Source organism: Calonectris borealis, chromosome 2 (assembly GCF_964195595.1).
Source record: "Calonectris borealis chromosome 2, bCalBor7.hap1.2, whole genome shotgun sequence".
Classification (NCBI taxonomy): domain Eukaryota; kingdom Metazoa; phylum Chordata; class Aves; order Procellariiformes; family Procellariidae; genus Calonectris; species Calonectris borealis.
This window is the reverse complement of record NC_134313.1, coordinates 122,300,918-122,326,437: the sequence shown is the minus strand read 5'-3', so window position 1 is coordinate 122,326,437 and position 25,520 is coordinate 122,300,918. Positions and strand designations below refer to the sequence as shown.

Below are 25,520 nucleotides of genomic sequence, written 5' to 3'. Positions count from 1 at the left end.
AAGGTTGACCATGGATTTGAAATCCCCAGTCTCATTAAAGATAGTCTTTATAATGTCCTCTCAGATTTCCCATTTACAGGAGCCTGGCATTTGGACCACCATAAGTAACCATCTAAGCCCAGCTTGGATAAAAATGCTCTCTGGTACTGTAGCATCCTGAGCCTTCAGGTGCCTGAAAATAACTGCAGAGAAGGTACTATACAGATATTCATGGTGAGCCTCAAACAACTGAAGAAAAAGGGAAGTGAGATCCATAAAGAACCTGGTATTATTCTAGAGAGGTATGTTCATTGGCAAACTGTCAGATAAGGATAAAAAAACCCAATTGTTGTACTTATTTATCATTAGAAGCACAAATATGTGAAGTCACTAAACAGCAAAAACTTTCAAGGAAGTTGTACTGGTAGTGGTCCATGATGTAAGCCAGGAAAATCTCTTTATGGAAATGAGTGTCTTCAAGATCAAGAGACATGAAGTAATATCCCCTGTTGAAGTGAAGTTATTATCACCACTAATGTAATCATCCTAAAATCATACTAGTGATTGAAGACCTTTAGCTTCTTAAAGTTAAAGTTGTCTCTACCCTCCACACGTATTAGGACTAGCTCTGTAAAATCTGGACCCTCTGCTCCAAGATGAAAGGCTCTGTAAATTATAAAGGTAAATGAACATCTCTCTCTCAAAAAGCCCGGTCTCCTGGCAAGGGCTTTTGAAAAGAGGTGGGAAAGAAGGCTTTAGGAATAGGCTGGGAAGAGTGATTGCTGTCACCATGGTGTTCAACACTATGCTATTTAGGACAATATGGATTCAGATCAACTGTCAACAGCCTGAATCCAAAGAAAGAGTATACAAAAGAAACAGATTTAGAAGGAAGGACTCATGTCTCCTACCACTCCTTGAAAAGAACTGGGATGACTATTGTAAGGAATGAAGAAATGTGTGCAAAGTTGAGTTTTGAGGATAATTAGTCAAGATATTCGGAAAGAGGAGCCAAAGTTGTAGCATTTAAGATCTGTAATTTGGCTTCTGTCAAAACACTGTTGTGAAGCTTCATGGTTATGTCAGTGTGGGCACAGAGTCTCTACGATTGAAGTACTTGTCCAGTGTTAGCTCAGAGACAGTCTCCCTCCGATGTACAATCTTCAATTGCGGCTTGCAGTTCATGGGCCATTCAGAGCTGTATGACCAAAACAGTCTTCTTCAGAAAGTAAGACACAACATGCTATGTCATCTAGCCTCTTGCAACTTGAAAGAAAAAATTAAGTACCAAAAAAGGCAATTTATTTATCTTAATCTTCCAAAGCATGAAATCCATCTAATATCAGATATTGGACTTAGAACAGCAGAGTCTGGTAATCTGCTATTCTTAGTTGAAGGTTTTGGGGGGGAAGAAAAGTAATTTTTTTCCCCCTCTACAACCAAATGTTTAAAGCCCTTGCCAAAAGAAGCAGAGTGAGACTGTTCAAAATGTGCCAGAACCACAGCAACAAAAACGGGAGTCAGTGGAGGGTGAGTAAAAAGGAAAATCCAAACCACCTGCTGATACTTGGTAGCATCTGTCACTGTACAAGAAGTGGGAGCACATGAAGGCAATGCTTGCCAAAGCACTTGAGCTGGGAGCAATATGGCATCATTCATCAACGCGGTTGTATCAGCTAGCGTAGACCCTACAGAATATCAATCATGCACAGAACAAAATGTTGGGAAACCTTTACAGAGATCTGTAGAGTACTCAACTGCCCTCTGTGGTAATGCTTAAAGGTTTTGTAGGGGTTGACATAAATATTCATCCCCAAATGAAAAGTAGAAGCAGCTCTCATTCATGATGCCACTAAGATGTTCAAGAACAAGGGGTTGTTTGCACTTTTGCCCTTCATGTAAGTATGGGATATGGTAGTCTCCTGAGGTGACATCTTCGGGGGGAAGATGAGGGGGTGCTGTGGAGGCATAAGTTACTTCTTGTCATCAGCTGAGCCTGCTTACCGGAAAATACATGTGGGAGACGTGATCATCCCAAGAGCTGATGCCTTTCCTGTAACGACATTTCTTAGGTCAGAGACTAAAGACAAAAGATAAATCCTCCTCCCTACACGAGGTGGACATTGAGCAAGAGGTAATAATCCCGTAAGCCAAGGGTGTTTTCAAGGTTACTGAAAAACTCCTCGGTCTTGTCTTTTGGTCTTTATGAGTAAAAATTTAAGGCTGATTCACCCCTCTTAGAGGGAGGTAAGTAAACAGTGATGTGGTGCGAGCATGGATACAGCCCAGAAATACCAGTCATTACTTCCTACAACCTCTATAAAGACAATAGACAAAAGATGTATCAGTAAAGGTACAAGCTCTAGTGAAGCTCCAGCCTCAAACTGAGGGAAACTGTGAGTTGGGGCAGACCCTGAAATATCACAAAGGTGATCATGAAATCTGGTGACAAGAGCACCAAGAAAAAGCTCAGAACATTGTGATCATTTTGTGATTGTGCAGACATGCTCCATTTTTGCTTCAGCTACGGCAAATGTTCCCTCCTTACTGCCAGAACAGGCAGCACAAACAGAAAACATGCATCTCAAGTACCTCTCTGTGCATGAGGAATCAAAGCATCAGGCAGAATATCTAAGGTTTTTCTCTTTATTATGAGTGGACCTAGAGTGAGACCTGAATTTCTTCTCCCTGGATGATGGTGGAAATTCGGTCTCTTGAATCTGTGGCTCAGGAAAAGGGTCAAAGATGAATTTTTAATATTTTCTTGGGAATAACTTTCTCAATCTGTACTTGAAGTCTCAATACACTAAACACTTGGATGGGATAAAAACTTCACCCAAACAAAACAGGAAGCCGATACTTTCATCTCAGAGAGCATAAAGCCAAAAATTTTGTTGAAGAATTCCTAGGTGTGGAAGCTATGCTGTCCCATCACAATCAAAATCTGAGCTCGTAACAAGAAAGGATGTTTAAATAACTTGAAAATATTTTTTAAATTACAGATAATCAGAGTAGAGTATGAAGTAAAGTATAATAGAAGCTCCAAATGATCTTCAATAAACAGCAATTAATCATAAAGAACTATGGTTCAGACACACGCGGAAAGGAATGCTAGGTGACAGGCTGTACTCCATTGCTTATACCATGCCCATAAGTCCAACAGGCTGACTAGGCGAACAAGTTTCTAGTTCAAAAGATTGCACAGCTGTACACTGAAAATATGCGGAAAAGCGCTTGATGGTAAATATGGGATGACAATGTGTGAATGCAGAATTCATTCATTCACCTCTAATTTATGCTTTTTGATTTCTTCAAAACTTAATCCCATACCAATTACTTAGAATTCTTAAAGATGTGAACAGAAAGACTTCAGGGATAATAATTTTTATATACACACGTACACAGGGATAGATCACGTATATTATTATATAATTATATATTACACAAACACGCATATATAAAAGACCACATTCAGCTTGACGAATATTTCTGGATGAAAAGTCACTTCTTTTAAGTGCTACCATAATTTCCAAAAACTGTATTCACATACCTTTGCATAAGCAGTAGTTTTGATAAACCACTGTTTGAGGTATTTCTGTTCCACTTTTGCTCCTGAACGCCATGAGCAACCATTGTCATCCACCTGTTCATTAGCTAGAACAGTCTGATCCACTGGATCCCAATTAACCAAGGCCTAAAAAAAGTTGCAGGAAGAAAAAATATTTTCAGCAGCTATTTTAAAACCAGAATCTTACTTTTCAGACACCAAAAGAATTATCCAGAAACATTCTTTGGGCCCCCGACTTTTCTACATTTTTATAGCATCCATTTGAATCAGTGACATGGACTCAACTAAAGATGTTTTAAATATTCATCTTCTCAGAACTCCAAAAACCCAAGAATGCAGTTGGCAGCATTTGCCTTGATTGATCATGCTAGCAGGATAGGTTGACACTTGAATATTAAATAGGTAAGTGTTCCAATTGACTATATTGCAAACTACATAGTCTGATGCTTAAAAGCTGCCCACCACTAATCCAAAAGCGTTGAGTCAGACTGAGGGGGATGAATAACCGAGGAGCTCCAACTTGAGAGGACAGAATCACAAAGAAGTATTATAGTGGTCAACTACATTTCAAGTGAGAGAGTTGGTATTTTCTGCACATAACTTCTGTCAACTGTGTGAATTACTTCTGGAATCATCTTTCCTTATCAATACAAATACATTAAAGAAAATTCGTGTTCATGTTCAACTCCACAAACCTTGTTTGTTGAGGGCTAACTGAAATACCAGACATAACATACTGGGGAGGGAGCAAAAATCAAACTCACTCACCCCAGTGTTGAACAATTTAGCTGATCATTTATCATAAATGATCTAAGACCACAAAAGAATCCTAACGGTCATTCCAGAAGTGGTACTCAATGCTAGACATTAACTTGAAAAAATGAATAGAAAGAAAAAAAAAATCAAAGTGATAAAGAAGAGCAATCCATTATTTTGACCGTTTTTTAGTATTTGAGCTAAATCAAAGTTAAATCAGCCTGACTGAAAAACAGTAGCTCCAGCTGCATAGTGTTCTAATACATTAATCATTATTTGAAAATTTCAAATGCATTCTTTGGGTATGGGGAGGACTTAATACCTCAGTCTAAAAACTAATCACTGTCCTCATATTACTCACTTTACATTTTATCTATCACTGATCACATTCTGAAATGCCCCGGTTTCCAAACAACTGATATTGCTTAGTTTTAAATATGCTACATATTCTTAGAAAGAGTAAAATATCACAACCATTTTACAAATCTTACAGCGAGGACAGCAGAAAGACGGATGCATGGATCCTCCTCCTTCGGAATACTGTTGCTGGTTTTGTTATCAGTGTGTGGTATATGTGTGTGCGTGCGCATGAAGTCTGATTACCTACATCGATTTATACAAAATTTATCATAATGAAATGAATGAAAGTCATTCTTTGATAAAAACAAACTCACTTTCAAATGAAGCTTGTGTGAATTCAGTATGTCACTGGAATTTAAACTTTTTACAGTTTGCCTACCTTTTATCTGTTACCTACTAGTAATACCAGTTTTTTATAAAGGCTTTTGAAAAGTCATTGGGAAATTAAAAGCAATCAATATATTCCACTATTACAGATCTATTTTCTAGACTTTCAGAACACACAACTTCTTCAGTAATGATACAACACATTATGAAGTTGGCTCTAAAGTAACGATCTTTTAATTTATAAGTTCTGAAAAAAACCCCACATCACTACAAATTTAAAATAACAGCTAAAGAGAGATAAATCAGATAATATTAAGAATTAATAAAATGCCAGTTGCATAAAACAGTATTAGCATATGCTCGCATTAAATTGGCTATGACTCAAAGTTGAGAAAAAATACTGTTTCTGTTTTGACAATATTGGATCAAATTTATGATGAAAATTTTAGAAGGTAACTGAACTGATCTATAGGAGTATAATTATTTAGCATAACATTCTCATGATTCATAACAGGAAGATTCATCTAAATAAATCATGTAAAACAAAGCAAATACGCATTGAAGAAATCGATAGCTGAAAGGTCTTGTGTGTGAATTTTTAGAGTTGCATTTTTTTCCTTCCATCTCTCACAGCCTTTTGACTAATATCCAGAACCTGAGTATTAAATTAAATCCTTAGTTCCTACTTGTACCTCACACAGGCGACCTCTTGACAATGACAGCCTTTGAAACTATGGCCCCAGGAAGCTGCTAAAGGAAAGCACAGTGCAAAAGTCTACAGAGACCACAAACTATTTAGATCTCCTCACTACACCAATGTAGACCATATGCTTTTAAGATAGGATTCATCTCATCTAACTTCAGGTATCTATAGCATAAGTATCTATCTCCAGGTTTGGTGTCTACGGTTCCACTACAGTCTACAGATACCTAATCAAAATAATCAATAAAGTCTAGGCAGAAATTAAGCTAAATAAGACACCCATACCCGGCCAGGTCAATAACCTCTACAGAACATTGACCAGATCAGTATTGCAGGAAGAAGAGAGAGGATTTTGCTACAATGAATAAAGACGCCCTCTATGGATGCTGCAGCACCCAGACGGACATTGTTAATTCTCACTAATTCCAGCTCCCGGACATACCGAGTCTGTGTCTCCCTACCAGGGTAATTTCTGGCCAGACACACATACTCCTGGAACAGAGCGTTAACTAGACTAACACTGTACATACATTATTCTTATCGCCACAGTAAGGCTACAAATTATCTCCTTGTACCCAAAATGAAATTGTAAGACAGGAGACTTCAAGCTGTGCAAAAGTACTGCCTAACATATATTGCAGCTAGGCTGAAGACATGCGATAAATATAAGCATTAAGTATATATGACTGTTTGAAGGGACCCAGGGTTATGGGCTGCCTCTACCATCTGTTTCCTGCCAAAAAACAACTGGTTTATATCCACCAGAGATTACATCCCCTACAGGTTGACAGATGCTGATTTAAGTCCTCAAACTGATCCTTGACTCTTAAGAGGGAGGCAGATGCAATCACTGGTACCCAAACACCTCTAGGATCCCACAGTCCTGGGAGCCTGCATGCAAAATTTGTTTTGTGTATCATCACTCCTTCTAACAAAGCAGCAAGCCTTGTGCTTTTCAGATTCATCTGGGATCACTCGTCAAGCAAATAAATTTACAGATAACTATAAGTTTGTTATGGCAAAGGTAGGGGTTTAATTTTTTTATTACAAACACAGAAAATAATTACAGACACCACCCCACCCCCACCCAGCATGTTAGGACATATCAAATATTGAATCTTTTTGCTGGTTGTCATTTAAGATCTCTGAATACATCTTGCCTATGCAAATAGGAGAAGTAGCTCAGTAACACCCTGCCATTCCAAATGCTACCTTTCACCATCAACCTCTTTCTCTGGGTTTAGAGAATAATTAGAGTACATCCCTAATTATATCCTATGGGGTTTCCTGGTTTCTATAGAATACAAATGAAACGTCAAAGCGTATTTAAGAAATACGAGTTTCCATTTTAAGTTAAAAACGTTCACTAAATTGCAGCTTTGTTTAGGTGCAGCTGTTCAGGTATTTGGCAACTGCATTGCCTTAGCTATACAGAGAGTTCTTTGGAATGCTCATTTAACACCTTTGTTTCACCTCCTGCTTAAGAAGTTAACTGAACCCTTCCCTTTTCAGATAGCCTGATACATATGTTTACAAAATATTATAAGGTCAATGTTTTCCTAATGTACTCTAACAGAAAAACAGCTGTGATAGTCTTATAGCATCTAATATTTCTGTAATGTTTTAGAGATCACAAACAGGGTCCAGGAATTGGACGGTTAGGCACATAATCTCCAACTATCCTATCCAATCCTATCAGTTCTGAGACAGCATCACAGTAATGTTATACAGTTAAATAATCTTGCTGCTGAAGAGACTCCTCATGTTCACATTATCTTATATGTTTTCATGAGAGGGAAGTTAAGCCCTAGAAAATTCTATATTAAAGCATGAAATAAAGTAATAATAGCTATATTCTGATCCTGCACTTCAATGTAAATCACTAAAAATAAACATTTCTGATTTAACTTGCTACAATACCCATTCATGTTAGTTAGTTACATATAAAATTTACCTATATATAAAATTCAGTTACATATAAAATTCATTGTATTTTGCACTGATTTAAAACCAATAGAACACAAAATACCTTTCCACTTAATGAATGTGAATGGACGATCCAGAAACGTGCCACTGACATAATGAGTGACTTGAGTTAGTGCACCTGCAAAGTATTGAAGGTCAAAGTTTGCACCTACCTCTTTTTGATACACTATCCCAGCTTCAAAAAGCTTAAGAAAGAGATATTGTGTCCATTTGTAGTACTCTGGTAAGCAAGTGGTTATTTCCTGCAGAAATGAAATAAAATAAAAATTCCTGAAGCTATTCTTAGTATTTTCTCACGGTGTTTTAACTTAAACAATTAACTCAGGAGTGTATAATATATGCCACAGAGAAAACATAAATGCAGTTTGGGGGAACGTTTATAATGAGTGATATTCAAAACCAGAGAACAGGGGCTTTGTGTGGGTTTGATGTGCAAAGAAAAGTTTCCCTGTTAACATGGAATATAAGAACCCTATAAAATCAATGCTGATAGATACAAGAACAGAAGATGAAAGGAAATGACGACAGCTGCCTGACCAGGGAAACAGCAAAACTAGAAGAAAGTAGAACTCGATCAAATAAGTCATCTTAGCCACGTTGCCTTTTCCTCTGTTGCTCAGCAATGACAAGCAGGAACAGTCGACTGCTCAGAGGCAGCCGGGAGCTGGCTGCAGGGAAGCAAGCAGACCGGAGGAGCCTGCAGCTGAAGCTGTAGATACAGAAGGACAGCGGAACGGCACTGAGGAACCGAGGGTGTCGACAGATAGAGCGTGCGGGGCAGACAGGAAGGGGCAAGACTCTCAACTTCAAGATGAAAGACTTGCAAAGGATATCTCACAATCAAAGGTCAAATAAGCGACCATTTTAAAAGGCAAGCCAGCTCAAGGTAGGAGAATGCTCTGCGTTAACGTGTGGAGAAGAAGATAGAGTTGTGAAAGAAGTCACAAACGAGGGGGACTGTTAAGAGGGAAATAAAGACAGATAAAAATAAAAGACAACATAAGAAGAAGGAATGGGAGTTAAAAGAACAGCAGGTAGCAATATAATGGATAGCTTTTTTTAAACTTGCAAACATTTTATAAGTTTTTAGTGAACTTTCATAATTAAAAACCAACCTACTTACCACCTGCTTAGAAAGTTCCATATTTTAAATGTTTGTTCTTAAAAAAACAAACTGCATTTCAAATAAACATCTCAATATGCAGAGATGACTACAGGATTACATGATTACAGACTCCCAGTTTTCTCTACACACACGCAGTGTTTTACAGGCACAATGGATACACATACACTTTCACCCACGTATTTTAAAGTTTGGCCAAAGCGAAAACAACTGCGCAACTCAGTATTTAAGCTCTAATTACATCATAAATATGTAACAATAAACAGATCACACTTCTCTCCTCAACAGCTTTCCTGTTTAACTTGCACTTGTTTAAAGAAGAAACATTTCTACAAACTTTCTGTTTGGCCACATTTGTACTTATTGAACTGGAAGATGAACTTCAAATCAACAAGAATTTCTCTTGATTTTAGAGTTACAGGGTTGACAGCAAGCCACTGATAAAATTTATTCCGTTTGCAAATAGTTATCAACTACCTGAAATAGCTCCAAATGTGAAATGTCTTTCACCCAGGCCTTCCTATCATCTAAGCTTCCCACTACATGATATCAGCAATATCATCTGCTACTCAAATGACATCTGAAACACTCCAACATAAAAATTTTATTTTTTTTCTACAACTTTCTATTCTGAAATGCCACTTCGAACAATTAATATGACCTTTGAATAGATATGCCTCAAAAGTGTGTATAAGAAGCTTTCAAGACCAGAAAGAGACATTTAATGGCAAGTTTTCAGCACAGCATGTGAAGACTTAGTCATGAAAAACAGTTACTTGATTAAATCCCTTTGCTCTGCACTGAAAAAAACACTTGATAAAAGTCTGGTTTCCATCTCTCCAACTAAACACTATCCAGTTAATAATTTTTATTTTTTTACCCCTGCTTCTCCACAGAGTGGAGTTCTTCTGCCAGTGTGATGCCACTAAGGCAACAGAGCTTCATCACTGTAATATGAGAGAGACAAAAGAAGAGAGACAATCCCTTTTGGTACAATATAAGATTATGTGAGCAACAGGCAAACAGGTCAGACAACCAAAGTGAGTAAAATGGACTGAGATTTGTCCTTTTGGTCCTGAACGGCAGATGCGTGTTACCCGAAACAAAAAGAGATGACGTTTCTCAGTCTAAGCAGGCGTGTTTAGGACACGGTACAAGCTACCTCCTGGGAACAGATTCTCATGTCCATGCTCTCTCTCACAAGTTGTAAACTGACATTTTTTAGAAAGAAATGCAGCAGACTGTTATCACTGAAGAAAATTTGTTGTGTGGTCATTGAGCTGCAAAAAGATCACTCAAGCTCATCATTTAACTTTATAACCAAGAAGGTTTAAAGTAACGTTTGAAGTTAACGAAGAAAGAGAAATTACATCACTACCAAGTGAAATGAGCTGCTGATGACAATCGGCAACCTCTTGTCAATCTCAAAATGTGTTTTGGTTTTTTTCTTACCGTTTAGCACATTAAGACTTACAGTGAAATATAATTTTCCATATGTGCCAGTTACTGATCTTGATTAAATAAATAACGTCTGGTAAAATGTTTCCATTAGGCTGCTATCATGCTTAAATTAAGGTGAATGTTAACGTTTCTATTTATACTTTATGAGCATGGCAAAGATTTGCAGTGCATTAACAGAACTGACTTAACGCAGAAATACAGGAAAGGGTTTATAAAAGGGTTTGCAAAATAGCACAATGAAGCCTTTGCACCCTGCCAAAACCCGTAACTTTCTGCTTCTCATTTGTGAGCTGTGCATTAGCATAACAGCATACATACAGAACCCCATATCCTAAAGCAATTCAGTGAATATATATAAACAGGATATTAGCATATTTTCTCCCCATCACCCCAGCATTTCAGGAGGTACTATGAAACGGGAGGCACAGCATCTCCTTCTTCCCCCCAACTGTTTTCCCTTTTCCCTTTGTCAGCTTGCTGGTTAAAAAGACTACGGTCACCAAAATGCACCTTTATCATCGGTTACTGTTACTGCGCCTTATTCCTACAGGAATGACACTCATGCATTAAAACAATTCATTAACACAATTAAAACAAACCACCTTTAAAAGTGGTCAGCTTTTAAAAATACCAGATATTGCCAAGGTATGTAAGAGAAGGATCCCTACCCTTACCAAAAATTACCTTGCTTAATCCCTTTATCACAGCACAGCAATCTCTTCCTAACAAATAGAATGATGGAGGGGTTAGTATCTTATTTATTTTTGCAAATAAATTCTCAGTTACAGACTAAATAGTGGTATTACAATTTAGATTTGACAGCAGTGCGACTTGGGAAGCAACCAGTTCATGTTAAGGTTAAAGGGCCATTCATTATTAAAAAATCTGATAAAAAACCACCAGCTACCAGAAATATGGGAAAACCAACAGTAAAGAATCCTGGATAAACAAAAAAACCCCAAACTGGATGGAAGATTTTGGTCATTAATAAAAACTAATTTTCAAATGCCTTGTTTTATAATTCATCACTTGTTCTAAATCTGTTCCATTCTTACAACTTTATATTATGTAGCTCTGAACCTAAAACTGGTTTTTGTTTGTTTTTTAAGAAGGTTACACCTTCAAGCTACTTTCATGGCTTTTTTTTTTAAATAAAAGAAACACTTTTATGCAGCCTGTAAATGTTAATTTGTTGTAAGCTCCACCAGGCTTTGTGAATAACATATAACTAAACCAGAGAGAAGTAATTTGCTAGTTTATTACTAATAATTTTATTTCTAGCACAGTCTTATGCTATCCTGAAGACAGCCATGTTGCACTTGGTACTTATTAAAAAGGTGATAAGGAGAAAAAGTCTGAATGGATTTTTTCAAGATCTATTTGGGAAGATTAAACAGTCTTTAATCTATTATTTGCCTATTTTGGTATTAAAGGGCATGTACCACCTCATCTGGAAGTATAATAACTTGATATTCAGAGGTTTAGAGCCAGACCAAACTACATTTCTAAATTCTTTTGAATATTTGTATTTCAAAGGCCCTTAGTTTCATGCTTTATTAGCTACAAATACAAACGTCATGCAGTGCCTACATTTTAGAGCACAAATATCTTTCCTGAAAAAAAGCAGCCTTGTATCAATGGTTTCCTTTTTTATTTAATTACAAGTAGGGTGACTGATTATCAGTGATATGTGGATAAAAAGAAAATTTAATAGGTAATCCTCTATCTACCGTTACAGTTTTATGCATGCTCAGGCAGAGCACAAGAATGACAACTTCAAAACTAAACAGAAAAATATCTGCACAAAGAAAATCTACCAAAGATTTCATCTTTTTTAATGTACAGAGCAGAAGGGGAACATTACTCTTATGCAAAAAAATTATGCCACTTGGCATGCATGAATTGAAAAGACTAAAAAAATGTTGGCAGTACAAGCTACCTTCTAGAACAAAGTTACAGATTGATATTACAGTGGTGAACTGATAGCTTGTTGGGAACATGCATTCAGTCTGATGGCACTCCTGAGCAAAAGAAAGGAAAAATGTTACACGCTCTCCATCCCTTGTTGCTGATGATAGGAATCTTCGAAATTGATATTGCCTAATTCCCTTTAAAATCATGTTTAAAAAAAGTGGCAGGCAGTTTGCTGTGCTGTCTGTTATGGTATTTTGGAGAAATCTGATCAGCAGGAATGCCCAAGTTATTGTTTTCTTAAAACCAAAACATAACTACAATAATTATTTTATTTTCCAGGTGTTTTTAATGTCACTCAGAGACATTTCTTCCATCCTCAAACTGAAGCTTTTTAACCCTGGATCTGACAAACATAAATGTTCAGAATAGAAATGTTCTCTCTCTTCTTTATTATTTTTTTAAAATCTCTCCCCCAAAATCATACCATTTTCAAAGTGATTTAAAAATATAACATTTGTTACTTGAGGCACTTAAAATACCTACATGTTTCAAGGAAAAAGCATCAGATCACTATTAGTATTCAAAACGACTCTAAAGCAAAGTACTTACAGAGCTATTTTATGCATTTAATTACATTTTTAGCTTGCTTACATTTTCTGTTTAGGAGAATAATTTTCAAGTGCCTTTGTAACCTGGCTTTCTGAAATAATCTAATTAGCTTTTAATAATGCCTTATTTGTGGTACCTTACTGGTTAAGTAATTTCACTGACTGCTACAACATAAAAATACTTTTGCATTTTGATTTGTAACACACAGAGAACAATGAAAAAAACCCAGATAAATAAAAGGAAACTTCTAGTATCCCAGGTGCACGGGGGTTTGTTCATAATAATTTTACCAAGCAATAAAACTACAACTAGACTTCATATTCCCGGACAGGACTTTCTTGAACACCAGACATGACTTTGTAAGCAGTCAGCTTCTTCAGCACAGCTACATGCACGAGGTATTCAAAATGTACTTTTTATTATTTTCCCACTTTTTTTTCCCTCTTAACATTTGTAAAATGGTAAAATTTACTTATGTTTCCTTCACGTCATCTAAGCGTATACTCTAAGCTGGCCACAGAGGACAGAGACAGTTAACACAAAAGGTTTGCACTTTAAAAAGGCAATTCACCGCACACTAAGATAGGGATCTAAGGTAGGTGACTGGGTTCCCTCCAGCATATATTTGCTAGGTGCTATGCTCTAGCATAATGAAGGAGCACACTTAAGCAACACCAACGAAATTAAATTAAAAACAAACTTCTGTTTCATACAATAGTCTTCGTTAATTAGACTAACCCATATAAAAAGTATTTTTCTTGCATTTTTCATAGGAGTCACTGACGCTAGTGGGTTTGTTTGTGTTGTCACAGTATTTTGTAAGCCACTGATTTAGTGCCATACAAGTACAGAATAATAAAAAAAAAAATTCCTTACCTCAAAGAGCTCACTTTTAAGATAAGTCCCTGCACAGTGCAGTGCATTGCTGTGCAAAGATGCTTCAGTTAGCCCAGAAGCAGCACAGCTGAGGCAGTAAGATGCTCTGCCCAGCCTAATCAGCCTTGCAGAGAAGCAGGCTTTATCAGCCTGGAAAATACACTCTGTCGCAGCTTAGCCATTCCGCTTCTAAAGGTAGTTTTTTCACGGCTAGCTCAAATATCCATGCATTTGGAGATCATGTAATACAGATATATTTCAGGCACCATACATTTTTTGCAATGAATAAACATATCTATTTCTAATGGTTACCATTCAGGTCACTCTTACTCCAGTTAATAAGGCAGGCTTTCTAGGTAAAATAAAACTTAACTAATAAGCTAAGGAGTGAAAACTCCAAAATTCATTGTGTTTCAAAGAACACTTTTTAGCTGTTTTAAAATCTTACCTTCAAAAACACAAACTATGTGCCCCTAGAGGATTCTAAATTATTTTAATTACACAACTGTTCAAATTAACTTAGTTGTACAGCATCAAAGACCTTTTCACAAGTATTCAGAGACTTCTGAAAGTTCATTAACCAAAACATGGCTTACTGGAAAAGTGAAGGTGAGCCTCAAAGAACAGGCACAGAGATAAGAAATTACTTTCCCCGGTACACTTACACTTCCTGCCATGGTTTTCAGTACTGCCAGTTCTCCATCTCTTCTTCAGAACAGAAGGGTTAAACAAAAGTCCATACACAGAAGTGAATTTTCTCATCTTTCTTGAAAGGCACTCTGCAACATTCAACTCTGGTGTGTTCCATAATACAGCCTACACATATGATTTCACTGCTTTGAAGTATTGCTGTATTACACACAGAGAAAATCTCTGAGATACTAACAGTTTTAAATATAAGAAAATAATTGTCAGGAATGTGTGCAGTAAGCCTTCCACAACAAACCTTTTATTTTCAGAGTAACTTTTTGGCTATGAAGAAAATGAAAATCTTACTAAAAAGGCTTATAATGAAAATCTTGCCATATATATAACACGATGAAATATGGTTTTTAGATGTAAGACATACAAATAAACAACTTCACCTTCAAGATTAAAGAAAACAGATGGCAGGTCTCAGACTGCCAGAAAACTAATCCTTTTCCTTTTCAGATCTACAATACTGCTATAAAAATCCAAGATTAGCATTTCCATCACTCTATTCAGATTCATATTAAGGTGATAAGCAACAGTTATTGCTGAGAATATAAAGGTAGTGACTAACTTTGTTTCACTGGTAAATGCAATAACCTTACAATTGCTTCAAAAATTAATTTCTTTTTTATCTTGAAAATGACATTAGCTTATGTCTGATCATGTTAAGGTGAACACCTGATTCTCAAGCATTAGTGTTTTAAATAAAATTTCTATTTTCCAAAACGGTCATGATATATGAAAATGCAGACTTATGCTTCAAATTTAGAATAACATAACCAAACCACCATTTGAAATTACTAGCTTTGAACCCTTGAGTATATTATAAAAACATTGAAAAAGGCACTCCTCAAAACATATATACCTTAACACGAAGGCATGCTGCTTCAAAAATATCTATTTAGACTATTGCCTAACTTCTAAATAGAAAATTGCTACTTTGAAAGAGCCGAAAAAGCAAAGAAAAATCGAAATCCAAAACTGAAATTACTTTAAAGAAAAGATTCTCCTAAACCTTGAGATTATCAGATTATGTCAGTATGCCAACAATAAGAGAAGTTCGATAAGAAGCTTGAGAAAAGCTCGATTTCCCTCTTTTTTCACATGTAATTTTACAGTTTAACAAATTAAACCAGTTGCTTTCACAGACTTCTATATTGTCATAAATAAAATAGTGAAATTCCATGTTTTTCAATGTTCCATCATACAATAAAGCGGCATCCCTTAAAAAAGAAAATCTTACCCTTTCCCATGTAAAAGACAGACCTAGTGCATCAAACTGTTCCCTCATGTGTTGAATATTACTGCAAAATAAAAAATCAAAAAAATTTATTAACTTAAAAATACTTCTATCATGGATCATACTTAAAATCAGGTGCTTATAAAGTTCTGAGAAATCAAAAGCACTAGTTAACGTCTAAACACTATTATCTCACTAACAGTGAAACTCAAGGAACTGTCAGAATACTCATCTTAAATAATAATTCTAAAAGTCCCTTGGTTCAATTTCAATGGCTGTGTGTACAAGATGACGCTTTTTCTTCTCTTGATTTGAGCATAACTGAAAAGCAAATATGGCACTGCAGTTTGAGGGAAACGTTCCTGAAGCACCCCTTCTCGTTATTTTTAATTCTCTTTACTGCAGTTGAGCCAAGGGGTACTCCGAAATCTTCACAATGCACTAGGATGCTTCCACGATCAGCTTAATCCTGCTATCCTGGCTGTATTTTGCTTTGGCTCTGGTGATCGTGTGGCTATAGGATGAGTTGAATCAGCTTACCCATTCAACTGAAGACATGCCCTACAAAAAGTTCTCCAAAAACCCCCCACCGGTTTTCTTGTTCCCTCTGACCAACAGCCTGATCACACCAATACTGCGGCCGCAAAAACAGCTGAGCCAACACAAAGGAGGTGGTGGGAACATATCTCCTGAGAGGTGAGAAGGAACCCCTAAACTTCTGGTGGCAGCACAGCCAGAGATAAAACTTAAGTCAACTGTGAAACTGTAGGACTAGACCTTGCCCCAGATGGATTATATTCAAAATGTAAAATAAGATACATCAGAATATACAGTGAAGCTTTAGTTTGAAAATGTACTAAATACAGTTTACTAAAACACTCACACCTACACAACATTCACTAGTGACCCGGTGTGAATTCATTCACATACTTTAAAATTGCTTACAATTTCTCATGGACTTCTAACTTTCTGCTAAAATGCATTATGTCAGATAAAGTAACATCTATCCTCCCACAGTGGCTAATTTGACAGTCATGAAACCAAGCATTTAATTCTGATCCAGAACAAACTTGCACTGCTAAGTAACTGCGTAACGCAAGTATCCCGTATGAACGGTTGCAGAGCCCCAGTTACACTAGAAAAGGCCGCCAGCAGGGTCATATCAGGATGGGTATACCAGGAAATCCTCTTACGGACTCACAGCTTCCACTGGGAGAAACCATACTTTCAGTAGGACTGCTTTATTAAAGTCCCACTCAAAATGAACTGTACTAATAAAAAAATTTCAAATTTGAGTGTATTTTCACAAAGCTTCTGCCACTATACTAACTCTTACTAACAAACATTTCTGTGTGTTTTGTATAAGTAACTCTGTCTTCAATTTCTGAGAATAAGTAATAGTCAATTGGAGCTTCAGAAAATTATGATGCTCTGAAATTTGGTTGTTCACTCCTGAACCAAGTAAATTGAAATGCGTACAGAGTGCCCCCTTTCACATGGGTGGCTGGCTCTGCTCCAGGGATGACTAAAACACATCAGGTTGCTCTCACACCATCACAGCTTTACGTTCAGCTCAGTCATCCCTGCTGCAGGCACGAGAAACATTCAGGACAGGGACAGTGGAGAAAACGGGAGACAGCAATTACTTCAGTGGTCAGAATTTAAACTGCTGGTACAATGAACCAACTCCCTTCCCTAGTATAATCAAAAAAATTGGGTATGTAAATAATTTTCCTATTTGGTTGTTATTATCATCAGTCTCAATGATGATGTGCTAACTTGTCTCTGTTTGTTGTTACAGTATTATTATTTAACGCTTAAAACTAGACAATCACTCTTTTCAGTACTAAGGAAATTTTCAAACCAAAATTTTCTTCCAGTATAAAACACCTTGTATGGAGCAACATGCACCTATTTACAGGGAAAGAGAAAAATAGAAGAGCACAGAAAGCAGCAGAAGAGGATCAGCTCAGGCTGTGCCCTGCCACATGCTTTTTGATACAACCCAGACAAACAGCTTAGATGAGACAGGCTGAGCTGATACAGCACTTTGCTACTGCAGTCTCTCTGCCCCACAAGCTCACTGCTTTTCTGTTGACCCCATTCAGCTCAAGTCAGCTGGCAGAACGGCTTTCTTCTGAGTTAGCAAGCTGAGTCAGTTCAACAAGATGTCCTACCAGCGCCAAAGCTAGTACAACAGGTGAGGAGGGACCACGTAGCAGAGAGGAGGGGAAAACACTGACCCTTTTGTAGTGACAAGTACTTAATGTCAGCCTCATTGTCTCAAAACTACAACCTTCGCTTCCTTATGCCTCATTTGTCATGTAGGTAAGGATCACAGTAACCCTCTATCTGGTGAAGGTTCCATCAAGATAATCGAGTTAAAAATGAGGCACTCAGATGTAGATTTGTTTTACAGCTGAGCTTCAGTAGGCTTATTAAAGGAAGACAGAAATCTGTCTGACAGAAATCAATTTACTGACCATGCTACAATATAATTGATAGCCCCCACACACACTGCACAGTGATGTTTCAGACTCTCAGAAGAACAAAACCAGGGTTTTGTGTCTTGATGGTAACTGGTTCTCACTCATATTCTCATCTAAACCATACGTGAAGGAAATTTTAAAAAATGAGCATAACTAACTCAGAATTTGTGTGTAATGCACTCATGCATTCTCCCTAAGCGAAATCAGTTGCCATCATATGTTAGCTGCAAAAGTATCAAGTATCTTACCTTGATACTTTCTGGGACTAGAAGCATGGAAAAAACTTAAAAGAAACAGCATTATCAAAGAAGGAAATGGACCACGATCCAAAAAGATACCACAGCTAGATTACTGTACCCAGAGGACAACAAACAGCTTCACTTAAGATTGGTTTCTGAGTCATTTACAGAAATTAATGCTTACTTATATAACTTTCTACTCATTTTAAAGAATATTAGGGGAATGCAACACCCAATTCTGTGGCCCAAAATTTTCACAGAAATCAGCAGCAATAATGGCTGCTTATCACTTTCCAAGATCCAGTTTCAAATGAAAAAATGATCTTCTTCCTCTTTTGCATGATACTGAAAACTGCTAGTAAATCTAACCACGTAGCTCATAATTTTCAACCGTGTATTCCATACTAAGATTTAACTCACCATAATGAAATTCTGATTTATTTCTTACTTACTGATTTGGGTGTTTGGGAAACGTCACTCTTTCAATATTCTATCTTTCTGCAAGTTAAAAGTAATTGAGATGAAAACCTTGAAAATCATCCTGATACATTTGTTTTTCGAAACTGAATCATGTGCACAGTCCCATAAAACATTGGCAAATAACCCTGGTTCTTTCTGTACCATCTTTCTCCTACTTCTACACTGGTTTTGCTCAGTTTTGTTGATTTATGGGGGCCACAGTACAGGTATTCACAGTGGAAATGTCACATTACTTAAATTCATTAAAAACTACCTTTGTGTCCAGCTTGCAGGGTGAAGCCCATGTTCAACAGCAGCATTTTCTGCTGGTAAACCAAATGCGTCCCATCCCATTGGATTTATCACCTATAAGCAAAAAGGAAAAACACAATCTTATGTAACTTTCTGGAATGGCATCCACAACACACGCAGGCCTCTAAATAATGAATGGTGTTTTGCATCCAAATAATGAACTGTGGTTTGCATCCAAATAATGAATGGTATTTTGCATTTCAGCATTTGCTTTGTCTGAATTGAACCTCTTCAAAATATGCCCAGTATAGCTAGGTCTGTTTTAAAAGATGAATATGAAGCATTCTTGCTTTCTACAATGTGATGATAGAGGGAGCTTAAAGTATTATGTAATAAATCCTCACGACTATTTCAATACCAGGTTAACAATGACAAAAAACAATCCTTTATAAATTTGTGTGGTGGTCAAAATTAGTAGTTGATGCTACTGCTGAACAGAATCAAATATTCATCCTAAAGAAGGAGAAGAAAGCAAGCAAAACTAATTGAACCAATGGTTTTGTAACTGTACCTGATGTGTAGCCTAGGTTTTTTTTTTGTTGAAGAAAAAAAAAGAAAAATACCCTATGATAACCTTAAATCCAACAGCTAAAATTAAGAGAATGGGGAAAACCGTTTTGGTCAAATTTCACTAAAATACCTGTTGTAAATACAGATTGCAGACTGACAAATTGTGTTTCATGATGACAAACAAATAAAGGTGGGAAAAAACATTTACTACAAAATATAATAGATAATTTCTGTTGAAATAGATATATATCTTTCCTATTAACATGCAAATTTTTTAGAAAAATAATCTAGCAATACCGTAAGTATTCAAAAAAACTGTTTGATAACCAGGGAAAGAAAAGCCAGTACTTAAGATGCTGTCATTAAACACCCTTATATATTGGATACCTGATAAAACCAATCCCATTTCTTACACCTACAGATGTGCTATAAATTCAATAACTATGATTAAAGTTACACAAGTTTAACAATAGCAAAACATGATTGAGTAACATTTTACAGGTTCTAAGAAATCAAAATTTTACCCATAAAATATAAAGAACTTGTTCTTTAGTGGCATGTAAGCAAACAAGCAGTAAGAAAGAAAGCCCAGCAATACTAATCTCATAAGCTATATCCATGTGAAAAATCTGTTCATTTCCAAAGCATAAGAGCTACTTTTGTCACTGGTTTGAATTATTTTTATTCTTCTTTGCCACAACCTTCCAGTCCTCTGACTTCAACGGATTCTTTCATAAAAAATATTTGAGAGACCTGTTTATAAAGATGCCCTAGGCACCAACTCAGTGTAAAAGCAACAGAATTTAACAGATGTGACTCCTCAGCATTCTTGTTCTCAATACTGAGCTAAAACTAAACCTGCTGTATATCATTACTCTGCTGGTGCAGCAATAAAACCAAAGGTATTAACCTGTAATCAGCTCTGATTCAAGCCAGTACAATAAGCGTCCATGCACAGCACATTTTTTATCTATAAATCTAATGGAAATTGGAATGCTATGCTGTGTTACAAATTTTCCTATAATCAGGCAGATTATTGTTCCTCATATCACAGTGTCAGAAAATATAAGAGTCAGATCTCCTAACTCCCCACTTCCTCACATTATAAAGCATTACATGGAAAACCTCATTTGGAGCCTAAACCACTTGCAAACACCCCATTGAAGCGCACCTCTCCCCAGCCCTTCTCCTCTCCCCCCCACCTGTAATCAAAACTATTGGTATAAAAGAGAAAAAAGAAGGATAAACTTTACATAAACCACAAATCTCGATAGAATTTTTTAAGGACACACTGAAATACTAGTTTCTGCAGCTCAGCTCTTTTTGACTCCTACTATTGCTGACCACCTGTCTCTGGACAGAAACAATGAAATAAACCAGATTTTTTTTTCATGTATAATACATATTTTCTCTTATTTAAACCCTGTTTGTTTAGACAAATGCCCTACATTCGCATCCCTACAAACGCCTTCTTTTACTACAAGCTGATGCACATTAACTGACATTTTAAAAAGTACTCTTGATTAATTTTTGTAAAATTTGACTTCTGATTATAGATATAGATAGGCAATCAAAAGCAAGGCACAATCTCACTCCTCACGCTCCTGAGCAAAAGGATGTGGGAAGAACACCTTCACTACCGGCTACAGGCTCCCCAAAAGGGCTGACTGATGCTTCAGACAGCTAATGTGCAAGACATTTTATCACTGTACCATCAGTGCTAGCAGGAGTTATCTGCTCACACAGATCTTCCCAATTCTAGCATGTCTATTAAAAATATACAGTGTATTCACTTATCACATTCAAAAGACGGTTCAATTTAACAACCAATAGCATTCCTCATGTTAAAGGGCTGAAGAAATACGCTAATTCAAGTTTCAATCAGAAACCTGAATTTAAAGAGACATTAAAAATATCCTCAAATTAATCTCCAGGATAGATCTATTTATGTAGTTGCTATAGAGATGAATGTAACACGCACAGTGGTTTAGAAAATGATTTCAAGTTTATTGTCTCTTTTACTTCTCTACCGTGAATGGATTTGAAAGGTTTGTGAAATGCATTTGTCTAAACAATAGGTCAGCTGCTTCTGGCTGGAATGCATGTTACGTATCTGCAGTGAAAATGCCACGGTCTCCAGGCAGCACTTGGCATTACATCTTAACTTTACTTAGCCAACATAAAACACGAGGCTGAGATTAACTATATAGTTCTGAAAAGCACCAAAAATCTCAAGAGATGTGGAAGGAGAGAAGAAAATATACCACTAACATGTCAGAAGTTGGCACAAAGAATAAAGGAACAGTTCGACTGTTCAAAACAAAGAAAAAACAGGAAGAAAGCAATTTTGAAGATCAAAGGGTATTCCTTGTAGCTCCTTGATGGGTTGCTCATAGGCTAGCAGAAAACATGGCTGCTCCCTCCAGCATTACAGACGAGCAGAAGAAAAGGAAACAAAGTCAGCCACTTTCTTGAATGCTGACTTGATTGCTTCTGACAGCAGTCTCTAAACCTTATGCAACTAAGGGATCAGTTCTGCTCACTAGAGTGACCATTCTTCCAAGCATCGCTTCTCTGCACAGACAATATTTTCTCTAAGCCACAAGGAGAAAGAAAAACAAATAATGAACATATCTTGTAGAGAGAGGAGGCTTGCATACGTTCGAGCATGTCTATACCTGCTAAAAGAAGGCAAGCTGTAGTTTCAGTCATTTTAAGACAGCAGAAAACAGTACTATCTCCAAAGGCAGCTGTGTGTTTCTGGTCTTCACGATGAAGTAGACAGGTAAACTCTTCCTGGTTAAAACTAGGTTAGTCTTGAACACAGAGGGCTTATGATCCTCAGAAGTTCACATGATCTGGCAGGATCAGCTATGAAAGACTGGCATTTTCTACCACTCCACATACTATGTTTTGCACAGGAACATGAAGTTGCAAGGAAGCGATTTATTACTGGGGGGAGAACAAAGTCCTTGGTAACCACCACACTGAGCGCTCTTTTCAGGAGCAGATTGTTAAAAAGGAAAACAGTTGCATCTTGAAACGTTTTCGATCCCAAAGATTCTGAGTTCATATTAGCTTGAAGCATCGTTGTAAGAATCATTTCACAGCATGGTCAAAAATCTGTCGTTAACGATGGCTAGAGCTCTTAATGTGACTGTGGGACGAAGCAGAAGAAGACACAGTAACTCCATTAATTCATTTCTGAGATCTCACTCTTCCTTTCAGAGGATTTTCATCTATTCACTGCCGTAACAATCAGCCCATCACACCGACGTTAGTAGGCGAGATCAGCAGGTACTACATAACACAAAGCTGACAATGATCTCATAATACTGTTCTCTGCCTCCGTCAACATAATTAGGACAGACGATTCAGCGAACTTTCTTTAATGTTTGTAAGGAAACAAAGAACTTGTTTGCTCTCCTGATGTGCTCAGTATGTCTCAAAACTATGACCAGGGAGCTGATGTATCTTTCCTACATCTAGATCGATGCATTCTAAATTTTAAGAGAGAATCAGTGTCAAAAATGCCTGTAAATAAATAGATTTATTTCAGAGAATGTGTGATAAGAGAAAAGAACCAAAAACTGCTGACAGATTAGAGAGTTGAATCAATACAGCAAAGTCTACATTCCTGTCTCTAGTTATAGCCCCATGACACACTCAACAGGAACTAACCAAAACAGGCTGACAAAATAGGTGATCCGTGGTCACGAGTTCCAGCTTCCAGAAAACACCCCTGGCTCGAGCAGCAACTTTCTGTTATCCTCCCTGCACTTGATCTCACGATTGTGCAACTGCGCAGCAGTGAGACAGTAAGGATACGCGGTTGGAGAGGCGAAAGGAGAGGACAGCTGCTCCTTCCACTGGCCACCTACAGTTAGGCTGAACATGTTGAAAATCTGATTTGTAAATCGACAGATTACAGATACAACACGTTTTAAATACAAGAGCTCCACCTGAATGCAGCCTAGATTGTCTTTTAAGTGTACTAGGTAATAAACACCATTACACAACAGCTAAAAATTACCACCACCACCAAACAAAAAAACCTTAAGCAGACAAGGCACACCTGGAAATAGATTAAAATAATGAATTTTTGACTAGTGTGTACATTCCACCAAGGACTATTTCAATGATCCTCTGCAACAGAATGCTGCATATTTGCATTCTGATAAGGCACTTTCAAATTAAAAAATAATCAACCCACACAGATTTCTATCAAAACATAACTCTGCTTATAAAATGCTCTCATTTCTTTCTTGTTCTCACAAGTTATAGAATACAAGAAATTATTCTACATCCACACCCTACAAACATTTAGAAAACAAAGGTGTCACCTCCTTAATATCACACATTCTTGTATAACATAATTGCATTTAAAATAATATCTCATTTTCTCTCTCTTTCTTTCAAAATGAAACAGAGTGAGCTAATTAACACTTTCAGTACTTGCTACTGGAAAACTAAATTTAAATAAGATTCAATTCACATAGGATACTTGTAATACCTTCTACTTGGTTTATACCACAGAAAATAACCTGGCAAAAGGACACAACAGCCTCACACAAAAAAATGGTGAATAGCAGCTAATGATGATTGCAAAATGGAACTGTATTGAAATAATTCATCCTACTGATGAATTCGTTATAAAGTTTTAAACTTGCCTGTCTTTCTTCAACACCATTCACTTTTGCAATTTCAAGAGTATTAAGATTCACTGCTGGAAGGGAAAACAATTAATGAAAATACATCCAATTTAAAAAAAGACATTCTGGATAAAACGAAAATGCTCTTTAAGTCATTTTGGGATATTGTGGAAATATCACTGACAATATTCCAATCCCATCTATCAAGATGCAAGTATAAATTAAGAAACCTGATCCTAGTGTAGAGGAATTTCACCCCTAATTGTCCAATGATCATTCTCATTTCTGCACAACTTGCATATGACAGCCTCACTGTGGTATCAATTACAATTCAAAATTTTATTAAAAAGATATCACAGGAACTATTGAAATGATTTGCTCTCTGTTTACTGATTGCTAAGGGAATTAGTCTTAGTCCTCTGGGAGGCACAAATTATCCACTTCGGAATTTATCAAAGACATGATAATGATAGCATGATAAAGCAATGGTAAATACTTTTTCGCCAAGCAGAAGCAGACTGGAAATCTGCCATGGTGAAAATCACCATGAATATCTCTATAATTTGTACATGGCACTCTCAAATAATGAATAGGAAATCTCTTAACTTCTTACAAAACTTGAACATTTGAATTCACAACATGCATGTAAATTTACAGAGAAAACACAACCAGAAACTTCACGGTTTAGTTCTGGATTGGTTTATTAATAGATACAAAATTGCAATTTAAAATATGTAAGTTACTTTTTCATAGCATTTTTAAAGAAATATGTTTGTAATAAGATCTGTGACTAGAACTCTACATGCACAAAAATTGTTTTGATTGCACTTCAAGAAAAATGTTATTCTTAACACATTTTCGAAAGAGACTAGCTCACTGCATTCACGCTAAGTAACCTATATGGTTTACAGTTCCCACGCAAAGGCTTCAAACTTCATCTTCAGTAATTAGAATGTAAACAACTTATCTTACAACAGATGTACTCTACAAATCATTTACCCAGCAACCTGATCCAAGTGCATGACAGAGTTTGTTTCCCATGCACTGCCTACAGGTACTTGCAGAGTGTTGGGACAAGACAGTGCTTCACTGATCACACCTTCAGGTAAAACAAACGGGACTTCCATCACCCATCGGCACAATCAACGTGCTGGCCCCGTATCGATACAAGTCTGGTGATTACCTCTGTACTGCAATACACACATCCACGCAAGCTCCTACTGCAAACTCTGCGAAGCTTATCACTCATCAGTACATTAAAAAA

At 36.8% G+C, this 25,520-nt stretch overlaps 1 protein-coding gene across 3 annotated transcripts in view; it reads right to left on the bottom strand.

Annotated features, from left to right (window-relative positions):
• Positions 1-25,520, bottom strand: part of LARS2 (leucyl-tRNA synthetase 2, mitochondrial) — an 88,230-nt gene that overhangs the window by 54,134 nt on the left and 8,576 nt on the right. Inside the window, exons 2-6 of one of the 3 annotated variants that reach the window (XM_075143218.1) lie at positions 24,275-24,330; positions 19,057-19,148; positions 15,599-15,659; positions 7,832-7,921; positions 3,530-3,673 (exon numbers count right to left, since the gene is read on the bottom strand). In XM_075143218.1, coding sequence (XP_074999319.1) covers positions 3,530-3,673; positions 7,832-7,921; positions 15,599-15,659; positions 19,057-19,136 — 375 coding nt within the window. In that variant the 5' untranslated portion in view covers positions 19,137-19,148; positions 24,275-24,330. Of the gene's footprint in view, positions 1-3,529; positions 3,674-7,831; positions 7,922-14,327; positions 14,479-15,598; positions 15,660-19,056; positions 19,149-24,274; positions 24,331-25,520 lie in introns of those variants that run through there. The other 2 variants (XM_075143217.1, XM_075143219.1) reach the window with 2 other exon arrangements.